Source organism: Myotis yumanensis, unplaced genomic scaffold, assembly GCF_028538775.1.
Source record: "Myotis yumanensis isolate MYYU_CA2020_CCGP unplaced genomic scaffold, mMyoYum1.0.hap1 SCAF_1, whole genome shotgun sequence".
Taxonomy (NCBI): domain Eukaryota; kingdom Metazoa; phylum Chordata; class Mammalia; order Chiroptera; family Vespertilionidae; genus Myotis; species Myotis yumanensis.
This window is the reverse complement of record NW_027223752.1, coordinates 139107748-139122007: the sequence shown is the minus strand read 5'-3', so window position 1 is coordinate 139122007 and position 14260 is coordinate 139107748. Positions and strand designations below refer to the sequence as shown.

The following is a 14260-nucleotide window of genomic DNA, read 5'->3' as shown; positions in this document are numbered from 1 at the left end:
ATGATTGCACACTGAATTAATTGTTATCATGGCCAAATATCAGACCTTCTGATTTTCCTGTCCTTCATTCATTTATTCAACACCATGCATGAAGGTAATAGGAAAAGCACTGGAGTTATAAGTTGAAGATGAAACAGCCCACCCCTGAAGAGTCATCTATAATAATAAAAACATAATATGCTAATTAGACTAGACAGTGGAATGACCTTCTGGATGTCATTTCAGACATCCTTCTGAACATAGCCACCATGATGGGGGCCAAGGCAGAAACAGTTAGGGGCAATCAGGCAGGCAGATGAGCAGTTAGGGGCGATCAGGCAGGCAGGCAGAGTGGCTAGGGATGATCAGGCAGGCAAGCAGGTGAGCGCTTAGGAGCCAGCAGTCCCTTTTTTCGAGAGGGATGTCCAACTGCTGGACATCCCTCGAAGAGTCCCAGATTGCAAGAGGGTACTGGCCGGGCTGAGGAACCTCCCCACCCCGGGCATGAATTTGGTGCACCGAGCCTCTCATCCTATATAATAAGAGGGTAATATGCAAATAGACTGAACAGTAGAGTAACAGAAAAAGCAATCAAAGCGTAATATGCTAATGATATGCTAAGGCTGCTCAACAGCTTGCTATGACGTGCACTGACCACCAGGGGACAGACAGTCAAGTAGTCGACCAGTCGATATGATGTGCACTGACCACCAGGGGGCAGATGCTCTGACTGGTAGGATAGCTTTCTGCTGGAGTCTGGCTGATTGGGACTGAGTGAGATGGGCTGGACAAGCCCTGGAGCCTCCCTGTGGTCCCTCCCTGGCCTGATTGTGCACTGGTGGGGTTCCTCAGGCTGGCCTGCATCCTCTTGCAACCCGGGACCCCTTGGGGGATGTCAGAGAGCCAGTTTCAGTGTGATTCCACAGGCTACTCCCCTTGGGAGGGCTCCAGAGGCAGGGCTCATGAGTGGCAAGCGCTGCTGCTGCAGCATGAGCATCTCCTGATCAGAACTGATTGGGCACGGTCTTGCAGCAGGCACAGTGGGGCACGGATGAGTGGGAGCGGCAGGTAGGAGCTGCAGGTGGCGTTGGACTATGGGTTTCGGCCCGATCGCTGCAGGCCACCCAGAGGGACCCCACCATGCACCAATTTGTGCACCGGGCCCCTAGTGTACTATACACTAAAAAACAACAACAACAAATGAACAGGCAATTTGCACTCAGTCATGGATACCACTAACAAGTATAACACAGGGCACTATTGGAGCACACAGAGGAGATATCCCAGTTTTGTGTTGGTTTTTGGTAGAGGTGATATGTAAGTTGATACCTGATGGACAAATAAAAGAGAGATGAAGCAGATGCCAGGACTAGACGTGAGGAAGACCATTTGTGGAACTAGAAATGTCTAGTTTAGCTAGCTGCTAGAGCAAAGGGCCAGAGTAGTGGAAGTATCAAAGATAAGGCAGAATTTTTTGGCAAAAACTAAGTGGATTTCAGTGACTTTACTCTATGCAAAGGAATTTGGAATTTTTCATGAGGGTAAAAGGTAAGTGAATTACAAAGTCAATGACTGGAGTTTTAAAAATTCCCTCTCAGTTGACGGTTATATGAACTTTAACTGCTTGACTCAGTATTACTAGATGAGTCTGGTTATCTGGCCTTATATCACTAGCAAAACCATGAGAAATGGATGAAGCCAATTTTCTGACCATAGTTCCAGTGTGCAAGTCAACAGTACATAGAAAGAGCAGAAGGAAGAAAGGGAATAGTCATAAATGAAGAGAAATGATGGGCTTGTGAGATGTTTAAGGAGCTGTAGAACATGACGATTACATGTGGAATAAATATATTCTCCCATAAGAATGTTTATACTTTCACATTTTTAATTCGCATGGATAAGAAAATATTTAATGCACTATGTATTATCCAAACATGGAAACAGATGCCATTTCCTAATTTCAGTTTATTTACAAAGTCAATGATATCTAAAATTATTAATAAATTTTGGCAACATACCTTCTTTTAGTCCACTAGTTAGTGTTTCTTCAAACTCCTGCCACATCTGAAATAGGGCAAATATTAATTTTAGTATTTAGGTTAAACAATAGACATTATTAGAGGAATGATATATATAGGTTATGTAATGTGTCCTTTAAGTACCACTTTTAGAGACTAGAGCAATCAGGATTGAACAAATAGAAAAAAAATCACATAAGTGAAATTAACTTGTATTCATTTTAATTTTAGAGAACAGGCATATATAATGCTATTTAGATTAATCTGATAAAAATACAATTATTATTGTCTATTGAATAAGCATAACTTCAGAAAAGTGATATTTGATACCATTTGTTCAAAGAAGGTTAAGCAAGTCAAATCATATTTCACACTGAATGCATTACTTTGCAATTCCAATAAAAACTGCTATTTATAAAAGTTTAGTTTTTTAACTTAAATGGATTTTTCTTTAAAATGAGCTTTCTATTCTTATACTTTTAGAAAATTAAAATCTTAAAGTATGTTGTATGCTATTAATTTTTCAACCTAAAATGACAAAAGTGGTACTGTCATAAGGTCACATGAGCATTCTACTGGAAAAAAATAACTGAAACTATGTTGCTGTCTGTATTATGACTATACATTTCTTTACTCATATGAACAACAAAGGTTTCAGAAAATCTTTGATTTGAGGAATAAAAAAATCAATATATAGCTGCTTCCAGTTTGCCTCTGTGGTTAGAGCAAAGGCTCGTCGACCTAAGGGTTTCAGGTTTGATTCGTGGTGTGGGGCACATACCTGGGTTGTGGGTTTGCCCCCCACCCCCAGTTTGTTTGCATGTGGGAGGCAATCAGTCGATATGCCTCTCTCTTATGAATGTTTCTCTCCCCCTCCTCCCTCCCTTCCACTCTCTCTGAAAAACAGTGGGAAAAAATGTCCTCAGGTGAGGATTAATAACAACAATAACAACAAATAATAGACAAATATGTAAATTGACCATCCCTCCAAAATGCCCAAAGCCAAGCAGGAGTGAGCATGCAAATTACCCCAACAAAGATGGCGGGTCCGTGGGTAGCATGCACACATGCAGGCACTGAACAGCTGGGGGTGGGGTGGGATGCCTGCCTGCCTCATCGTTGGAGCAACATGGCGGGCATCCCTGGGACCCCGCCTGCTCCAAGCCTGTGGCCAGAACGTGTGCACCGGCACCAAGCAGCCGGGGTCCCAGGGATGCCACTGGAGTGTCAGGTTCTGTCAGCCAAGCCTGGGGGCGGCTGGAGTTCCCAGTCCTTTGGGATTCTGCAGCTCATGGCCCAGAAGCTGAAACCAAGAGCCTGGGGAACACCAGGAATGCTGGGAATTATAGTTCTGGTGGCAGATGTGTTGTGGGATCTCCTAGACACTAGAGCAAAGTGAACCTGGAGCAAGGTACTGTTGCGGGTGGGGAATGGAGAGAAAGCAAAGGTGAGAGACATAAGTAAAGTCAAAGTGTCAAGACAAAATTAAAAGTAAGATATCCTGCAACTTCTAGGAAATCTCCACCAATGGATCAAAGAAAAAAAAGATCTCTATTATTCTGTGAGCACCAAACCAAACTGGCTTGGGGTCTCAGACAATTTGCTCATATGATTACAAAGACAGACAGAAACTCCCTGATTGAAGAGGACTCCCCTGAGGGCTCCCAGATTGGAGGGGGTGCAGGTTGGGCTGCTAGACTCTCTCTGCTCAAACAGACCTCCTGCCCACATAGCAGCAGTCGTCCTACCTGAATTTGAGCCTGGGTGTGCGGACACAGGAAATTTGTTTCCCTGGGCCAGACCCCATGCCCACTCAGGGAGGCTGCGCTAAATTTGTCCGGGGAGCACAATCTTGAGGAGTTTGTTTCCTGTGACCAGACCCTGGGTCCACGCAGGAAGGCTAGGCTGAATTTGAGCCTGGGTACATGGACACAGAGAGTTTGTTTTCCACAGTACACACCTGTGGGACCAGACCCCACACCCACACAGGATGGCAGAGCCACCTCACCTTGATTCAGGACAAGCACACATGGAAGGCTGTTTTCCGCAGGCAGGAGTGGACCTCTTGCCGACACAGTGCTACTGTGCAACCCAGTTCCTCAAGCAGACTAGGGACCCTGATTCTCCATGCGGGAGGCAACACTGAGCACCAGTGACTTGACTCTGTATCTGATCGTGCGCGCCTAGGATCTCTGATTCTCAGTAAATTCACACTAAGAGCCAGTGACTCCAATTCTTGGCACATGCTCACACAGGGACCCTGACTCTTGGCGTGAGGCCGCACCAAGCAACAAAGACTCTGATATTCAGTTCTCGGTGCAGACACAGGGGGTCTCTGACTTCTGACACATGCTAGGGGACTCTGATTTTCAGCACACGCCAGCGGGGTCTCTGTTTCAGTGCAGCGCAGGCAGAGTCCCTGATTCTCGGTGCAGGCACAAGGCCACACTGAGCACCTGTGACCCTGATCCTGGGCAAACGTGGCTTCCACCAACCCATGGCAGCCACACCTCTTGGTGTCGGAGCTCTTTAGTGACACTCGGGGGTGGGAAGTTCCCACAGCACATGGCCCAGGCCCCCACAACTGGACAGTTGAACCTTCTGGTGGTAGTTAGAATGGGGCGGCAATGAAATAATCCCCAGAAGAAAGAAAATTAGGAATCACCAAGAAAGGAATAAGTGAAAAGTAAGCATGCAACATGACAGAAAAAGAATTCAGAGTATGGTCATACAGTTCATACACCGGATGGACGAGAAAATCAACAACATATGCAACAACCAGGAAGAAATCAAAAGTAATATAGCTATGAAAAAAAACACCATGGAAGGTTTTAACAGTAGACTAGAAGAAGCAGAAGACCGAATTAGTGAGTTGAAAGATAAGATACAGAAACGAGCTCAAGCTGAACAGCAACTGGAGAGAAAAAATTAAAAAGCAGGAGGAGAGCCTAAGGGAGCTTTGAGACAATGCAAAACAAAGTAATATACATATAATAAGGCTGCCAGAAGGACAAGAAGAGCAGCAAGGATTAGAAAATCTATTTGAAGAAATAATGACAGAAAACCTCCCTGATATGAAGAAAATAATTACCCAAGTACAGAGAGTCCCAAGCAAGAAGAATCCCAAAAGACCCACACCAAGACACATCATACTTACAATGGCATATGTTAATGACAAAGAGAGAATCTTAAAGGCTGCAAGAGAGACACAGAGTGTTACCTACAAAGGATCCCCCATCAGATTATCAAATGAATTCTCAATAGAAACACATCAAGCTAGAAGGGAATGGAAAGAGGTATACAAAGTGATGCAAAGCAAAGGACTGAATCCAAGAATATTCTATCTAGTAAGTCTATCAATAAAAACTGAAGGAGAAATAAGGACCTTTGCCAACAAAATAAGGCTAAGAGAGTTTATCACTACCAAGCCAGCAATGCAAGAAATGCTAAAGGGAATGATGTAAAAAGAAGAAATAGAAAGGGACGAAGGAACACAAGCTAAAAATACAGAAATGGTTACAAACAAGTACCTATCAATAAGAACGTTAAATGTAAATGGATTAAATGGTCCAATCAAAAGACATCAAATGAATTAATGGATAAGAAAACATGACCCTTATATATGCTGTCTACAGGAGACCCACCTCAGAACAAAGGACTCACACAGACTGAAAGTGAAGGGATGAAAAAATATCTATCAGGCAAATGGAAATTTAAAAAAATCTGGGGTAACAATACTTATATCTGACAAAATAGACCTCAAAGTGAAGACCATAACAAGAGACAAGGAAGGCCACTTCATAATTCTAAATCAATACAAGAAGAGGATAAATATAACTCTGGTAAACATTTATGCATCTAATGCAAGAGCACCCAAATACATAAAAAAAAAACAACTCCTGGAAGACTTCAGGGGTGAGATTGAAAGCAACACAATCATAGTAGGAGAATTTAATACCCCATTAACATCACTGGATAAATCCTACAGACAAAAAATTAGCAAAGAAACTTCAATCCTAAATGACTCACTAGATCAGATAGACTTAATCAGAGTGTTTGGAAAATTCCACCCCAAAACTACAAAATATACATTATTCTCAAGTGCAAATGGGACATTTTCAAAGATAGACCACATATTGAGACTCAGGCAAAGTCTCTCCAAATCCAAGAGGATTGAAATCATATCAAGCATCTTCTCAGATCACAATGGCATAAAATTAGAAATCAACTACAGTAAAAACAATCACATAAACTCAAACACTTGGAGGCTGAATAGCATACTATTAAACAATGAGTGGGTTGCCAAAGAGATCAAAGAAGAAATAAAACACATCTGGAAACGAACGACAATAAAAACAAAACAATCCAAAAATTTTGGGACACAATGAAAGCAGTACTGAGAGGGAAGTTCATAGCATTACTGGCTTATCTCAAAAAAACAAGAAAAATTGGTAATAAACCATATAACTCTGCAACTTGAAGAATTAGAAAGAGAGCAACAAGAAAAGCCCAAGGTGAGCAGGAGGAAGGAAACAATAAAGATCAGAGCAGAAATGAATGACAGAGAGACACCCCCCCAAAAACCAACCAAACAAACAAAAACATACAAAATATCAATGAGACCAAGAGCTGGCTCTTGGAAAGGACAAACAAGATAGATGAGCCTCTAGCCAGGCTCACCAAGAAGCAAAGAGAGAGGACCCAAATAAACAAAATCAGAAACAAAAGAAGTGAAATAACAACAGACACACAGAAATATGAAAAATCATAAAAATATACTATAAGCAACTCTACTCCAACAAACTGGTCAAGCTAGAAGAAATAGACATATTCCTAGAAAAATACAACCTTCCAAAACTGAGCCAGGAGGAATAAAAAAATCTGAATAGGCTGATAACTATGGAGGAAATTGAAGCAGTAATCAAACATTTTCCAACAAACAAAAGTCCTGGTCCAGACGGCTTCACAGGGGAATTTTACAAAACATTTAAAGAAGAAATGAAACCTATCTTCCTAAGACTATTCCAAAAGATTCAAGAGGAAGGAGCACTTCCAAGGTCTTTCTACAAAGCCAGCAATATCCTAATCCCAAAAGCAGATAAAGACAGTACAAAGAAAGAATTATAGGTCAATATCCCTCATAAACATATACTCTAAAACCCTCAACAAAATCCTAGAAAACCAAATCCAGCAACACATTAGAAATATCATACACCATAACCAAGTGGGATTTGTTCTGGGGATGCAAGGATGGTACAATATACACAAATCAATAAATGTGATACACCATATAAACAAACTGAGAGATAAAAACCATATAATCATATCCATTGATGCAGAAAAAGCATTTGACAAAATCCAACACCTTTTCTTGATAAAATCCCTCAGCAAGGTGGGGATAGAAGGATCATACTTCAACATAATAAAAGCCATGTATGACAAACCCACAGCCAACATCTAATTCAATGGGCAAAAAATAAAACCATTTCTACTAAGAACAGAAACAAGACAGGGATGCCATCTTTCACCACTCCTGTTTGACATTGTCCTGGAAGTACTAGCCATTGTGATTAGACAAAAAGAAGAAATAGAAGGCATCCAATTTGGGAAAGAAAAGTAAAACTGTCCTTATTCGTAGATGACATGATATTGTACCTAGAAAACCTCAAAGACTCCATCAAAAAACTACAAGACTTAATAAATGAATTTGGCAATGTAGCAGGATACAAAATTAACACCCAGAAATCTATACCTTTTCTATACACCAATAATGAACTCACAGAAATAGAAATTAAAAGAGCAATCCCATTTACCATTGTAACAACAAAAAAATTATGATACCTAGGAATAATCAACCAAGGAGATAAAGGACCTGTACTCAGAAAATTTCAGAACATTGAAAAAAGAGATAAAGGAAGACATGAACAAATGGAATAATATACTGTGTTCCTGGATTGGTAAAATCAATATCATTAAAATGTCCATACTACCCAAAGAAATCTATAAATTCAATGCAATCCCCATTAAAATACAAACGGCATACTTCAAAGACTTATAACAAATTCTCCAAAAATTCATTTGGAATAAAAAAAGACCCTGAATAGCTGAAGTACTCTTAAGAAAGAAGAACAATGTTGGAGGGATCACAATACCAAATATCAAGCTATACTACAAAGCCATTGTTCTCAAAACTGCCTGGTACTGGCACAAGAACAGACATACAGACCAGTGGAACAGAACAGAGAACCCAGAAATTGACACAAGCCATCACGCCAATGATGGCGAACTTATGATATGCGTGTCAAAGGTGACACACGAACTCATTTTTTTGGTTGATTTTTCTTTGTTAAATGGCATTTAAATATATAAAATAAATATCAAAAGTATAAATCTTTGTTTCACTATGGTTGCAAATATCAAAAAATTTCTATATGTGACATGGCACCAGAGTTAAGTTAGGATTTTTCAAAATGCTGACACGCCGAGCTCAAAAGGTTTGCCATCACTGCATTATGCGCAAATAATATTATGCAAAGAAGGCAAGAGCATACAATGGAGTCAAAACAATCTCTTCAATAAATGGTGTTGGGGAAACTGGAGAGATACATGCAAATAAAAAATGAAACTAGACCACCAACTTACACCATACACAAAAATAAAGTCTAAATGGATAAAGGACTTAAACATATGATGGGAAACCATAAAAATCTTAGAAGAAGCCATAGGCAGCAAAATATCAGACATTCGTAGCAATATATTTAATGATACAGCTCCTAGGGAAGGAAAACTAAAGAGAAAATAAACAAATGGGACTACATAAAAATAAAAAGCTCCTGCACAGTGAAGGAAACCATAATAAAACAATAAGAAAGCCCACTGCATGGGAGAACATATTTGCCAATGTTATCTCTGATAAGGGTTTAATCTTCAACCTTTACAGGGAACTTATACAACTTAACAAAAGGAAGATAAACAATCTAATCAAAAAATGGGCAAATGTCCTAAATAGACACTTTTTGAAAGAGGACATTCAGAAAGCCAAAAGACATATGAAAACTTGCTCAAAGTTACTAATCATCTGAGAAATAAAAATCAAAACAACAATGAGGTACCACCTCACACCTTTCAGAATGGCTATCTTCAACAAATCAACAAACAACAAGTGCTGGAGAGGATGGGGAGAAAAAGGAACCCTTCATTATCGCTGGTGGGAATGCACACTGGTGCAGCCACTGTGGAAAACAGTATGGCGTTTCCTCAAAAAATTAAAAATGAAACTGCCATTTGACCCAGTAATACCACTTCCAGGATTATATCCCAAGTAACAGAAACACCAATCAGAAAAGTTATATGCACCCCTAGGTTCACAGCAGCACAATTTACAAATAGCTAAGATTTGGAAACAGCCTAAATGCCCATCAGCAGATGAGTGGATTAGAAAACTGTGGTACATCTACACAATGGAATACTATGCTGCTATAAAAAAAGAAGGAATTCTTACCATTTGCAACAGCAAGGATGGAAATGGAGAGCATTATGTTAAGTGAAATAAGCCAGTCAGTGAAAGAAAAATACCACATGATCTCACTAATTTATGGATAATAAAGCACATTATAAACTGATGAACAAAAATAGATACAGAGGCAGAGAAGCATCGAACAAACTGGTAAATGACAGTGGGAAGGCTGGGAGGGTTGGGGGGCAGGGTGAGTTAAGAGATCAACCGAAGGACTTGTATGTATTCATATAAGCATAATCAATGGACGCAAGACACTGGCAGGGGGGTGAGGGCATGTGCTGGGGGGTAGGGGAGGCTAGAGTAAGGTCAGCTGGGGGGGGAAGGAGACATATGTACTACTATTTGTAATATTTAAACAATAAAAATAAATACATAAATAATAAAAATAATAATAAAAGAGAAATGTAGAGAAGCTGACAGCCATGCAAAACACAACAAATGCAAATATGTGTCATTCATTTAACACTAATTTATTGATAAGCTTCCATTCAGTTATATTTGATATTACAGGTTAGAAAATAATGTTGCCTTCTCTTTTTGAAACCAATTTGATAAACACATACAAACCACAAACACATACATATTCCCATATGTAATATATTTTTAGTAACTATTGATATCTTAAGTTAAATTTGATATTCTAATTTTAAATGTTATAAAATAAATTAATATAAACATAATAAAGACAAGTACATTTGCCCATTTAGACCATAGCAATTCATTATCCAACTGTAAATAGGCTAATGATTGAAGGAAATACATTATCAGTTTGTAATGTTAAAAACATGTATTTTGCTGCAGAGAAAAAAACTAAGGAAAAATTTGCTGATCAGAGAGCTGAAAAGTTAAATACAGAAAAAAAATGAAAAACAGAAGTTGAGCAATTATCGGTATCCTTTAAAAGATAAAATGACTACGGGCAATTGTCTAAGTGGACAAACCAAGTGAAGACATGAGGAATTATATAGATCACATAATTGATGCAGTAAACAAGTTTGTAAACTCTGTTTCTGCCTTTTGAGAAACTAGCATAACCACTGTGAGAGAGCGAACACAGGTAAAATTCAGAGTGGAAAGGTACTGCCTTGGTGATGTAAACGTGAGGCCTGTGTTTAGTCAGGAAGAATTGTGACTCAACATTCTGGTGAGACTGAATGTTCTATATGCCATGTACAAAGTTATAGTCTTAGGAATCTTAACTGTTTTAACTTTCATGTATTTGTATATGAAGATTTGCTAACTGAATACACATTTGAGAAATAGAAAACTATAACTTAAATAAATCATTGGAATTCTAATATTTTCTGAAAGTTTTAGAAATGGACCAAAAGTTCAAAATCAATCAATGTTAAATTGAGTCTCTCTATGTAACAGAGATTTATAAAACAACAAGGGACTATCGTAACATGCATTGTGTTAGGAACACAAACACAGAAAAATAGTTGAATATAAAAAATGTTTAAATTAGAGGAATTGTTCTGTTATAAAATTGTCTGGAATAAATTTTTAAGTTTCCAGTTCTAAGAAAATAATTCCATGTGCAAGAAAATCTAGTGGCCGAAACCGGTTTGGCTCAGTGGATAGAGCGTCGGCCTGCAGACTCAAGGGTCCCGGGTTCGATTCCAGTCAAGGGCATGTACCTAGGTTGTGGGCACATCCCCAGTGGGAGATGTGCAGGAGGCAGCTGATCGATGTTTCTCTCTCATCGATGTTTCTGACTCTCTATCTCTCTCCTTTCCTCTCTGTAAAAAATCAATAAAATATATATTAAAAAAAAAAAAAGAAAATCTAGTGATATGTCTGCTCAAGCATTTTCCCTCAAGAGATGTCCGACTGCCAGCTTAGACCTGATCCCACAGGGCCTAAACCGGCAGTCAGACATTCCTCTCACAATCCGTGGCTGCTGTCTCCCAACCGCTTGCCTGCCTGCCTGCCTGATTGCCCCAAACCACTTCTGATTGCCAGCCTGATCACCTCCTAACCACTCCCCTGCCAGCCTAATCAATATCTAAATGCTCCCCTGCCAGCACGGTTGCCCCCAACAACCCTGCCCTGCCAGCCTGATTGCCCCCAACTGCCCCCTCTGCCTGCCCAATCGCCCCCAACTGCTCTCCCCAGCCAAACATCTTGTGGCTGTGGGCACCACCATCTTTGAGGGTGTGGCAGTCAATTAGCGTATTCACCTTTTATTGGCTGTGGGCGCTGCCATCTTTGCAACAGCATGAGGGTGAGTTAGCATATTCCCTCTTTATTAGAAGGACTAGAGGCCTGATGCATGAAATTCGTGCAAAGGACACGGCCCTTGCAGCCTCTTGCAGCCTCGGTGGGCCCTTGCAGCCTCTCACAGCATCCACCGGCCCTCACAGCCCCTTGCAGCCCCTCGCAGCCTCGGCAGGCCCTCACAGCCCAGGCTTAGTCCAGAAGGTCATCCAGACAGTCGTTCTGCTGTTCTGTCTAATTAGCATATTAGCTCTTAATTATATAAGATGCTTATTTGCAAATCAATTGAATGGTGGAACAACTGGTCACTATGACTCGCACTGACCACCAGGGGGCAGACGCTCAATTCAGGTGCTGCCCCCTGGTGGTCAGTGAACTTTCACAGGGGGAGGTCTGCTCAGCCAAAAGCCTGGCTCATGGCTGGCAAGCCCAGTGGCGGTGGTGGGAGCTTCTCCCGCCTTCGAGGCAGTGCTAAGCAGCAGTGAGCCAATAGGTAAAGAGTAGAGAACAGGCAGGCAGTAAGAAGCGAGGGGTTCCTAACTGCAAGAGGCATGTCTAACTGCCGGCTTAGGCCTGCTCCTCTCCGTCAATCAAACATCCCCCAAGGGTTCCTGGACCGCAAGAGGGCACATGCTTGGCCGAAGGACCCCCCACAAGTGCATGAATTTTGTGCCCTGGGCCTCTAGTAATATATAATTTCTAAAATCAAACTGAAATGCAGCTTTTTAAGAAGTTTAAAAATATGTCACTTTAGTCATATTTATTGAATAAAGTTAATTATAGGTATCTCTTGAAAATGAGAGATCCAGGGACTTAAAAGTGATTATAAAATTTCTGTCTCCTTTCTATATTAGCACAATAATTAAGATTTTTATTTGAGCAACTTTTTATTTAAGCAATTTTATTTAAGTCAATTAACCAACTCAGAATTTCATCCAATTAAACAGATGAATTTCATCAGAAATCTGAAACCTAAGGTTAAAACAGATAATATAACTAACCTTCTGAAAAGTTAAAGTGTATGACCTTGAGGTTGGACTGTCCAAGTTTTCTCTTGGAGTAGAATTTCTCCTGGGTAGAAAACTGTTATTAAGATTTCCAACACAAGGTGCTGTCAGGACTGGCCTCCTGTTATCCTGTGTCTCCAGGAGAAGTTCGGTCCTGACTTCTGCTAGCCTCTCCTGAGTCCTGTGAAAACTGTAAACAACAAATGCTTAGTATTTTATTTTTTCCTAAGTGACTTGCATTATTTTAAAGTAGCCAGGATAGTAAATGGAATTTCCCATGAAATAGCATTTTAGCAATGAAAATGTGTCAGAGCAGACCTACTCTATTCAAGTATAGATTCTTAATTGTTCTAAAAAAGTATTTATGTTTCCAGACAGTGGGGAGAGGGGGTCCCAGCTAAGTAATCCAAAGTGGGGAGGCTATCAGTGATGTAGACAGCTTATCAGGTAATACTTGCTGCCTATGGAAGGGCTGTACTTACAAGATCCTTGAAGATGCCCTTGGACATATTTAGCAGCCACTTTAGAGATTAAAAAAAAAATCCCTCAAAGGCATTGCCAAGCATTTGCCTTTACCACCCTGTACAATACACTCATTACTTTGGAGATATTAATAACTTGACACCAAGTCATAATTTAGGATAACAACCTCTAAGGGAGAACAAGATAGCCTGGCTGGTGATCAAATGACCGAAAACAGCTCCAGAGGCCATTGCTTATGACATTGTTACCAAGGCGTTGGAGGTGGGATCTTCCCTTTCTGTCTTCCCCATACCCTCCTCCTGCAGAACACATTATTTTTATCCACTTTGTCAATTATACTGCCCCTCACCCTTATGTTAATATTTCCCTATCCTGTATAGTAAAAGCCAAAAATGCAAATTGTCCCCTCAATCAGGGGGTGGGGCCAGCCAGCCAACCTTCCAAGTTCCCACCTCCCTTCCTCCGTCAGCCAGACCCCACCCATGCAAGAATTCGTGCACTGGACCTCTAGTTTAACATGTATGTCTCTATGGAGAGTAGAAAAACTATAAAGAATAGTTTGTCTAAAGGCGTCCTCTAGGGATAATAACCAAGATCACAATTAAGTACGTAAAATTACCAAGTACCAGAATGTGTTGAAGTAACTTAGCCCTTTGTGCTTAAGTTGTTATCATAAGTATTTCTATTTAGGGGCATCTGATGAGCAGTTTTATAATAATACTGGAGGCCCAATGCACGAAATTCATGCACTGGACGGTGGAGGTCCCTCAGCCCAGCCTGCTCCCTCTCACAGTCTGGGAGAACCTCAGTGGATGTCCTACTGATGGCTTAGGCCTGCTCCCCAGGGAGCAGTCCTAAGTCACAGTCCAACAGCAAAGGCTCGGAGCAGGCACCGTGTGTGTGTGTGTGTGTGTGTGTGTTCACTGGTGGCTGCCCCAGCAACGCCACAGAGGTTCAGAGCAGGCACCGTGTGTGTGTGTGTGTGTCCACTGGGGGCCTGCCCCCAGCCGCACCATGGAGGCTCAGAGCAGGTG

At 40.8% G+C, this 14260-nt stretch overlaps 1 protein-coding gene across 1 annotated transcript in view; it reads right to left on the bottom strand.

The window, feature by feature from the left end:
- Window positions 1–7016: 7016 nt before the first annotated feature.
- LOC139017455 (ankyrin repeat domain-containing protein 26-like) overlaps window positions 7017–14260 on the bottom strand; it is a 40100-nt gene continuing 32856 nt past the window's right edge. Inside the window, exons 8-9 of the mRNA XM_070425925.1 lie at window positions 12738–12933; window positions 7017–7079 (exon numbers count right to left, since the gene is read on the bottom strand). Coding sequence (XP_070282026.1) covers window positions 7017–7079; window positions 12738–12933 — 259 coding nt within the window. The remainder of the gene's footprint in view (window positions 7080–12737; window positions 12934–14260) is intronic.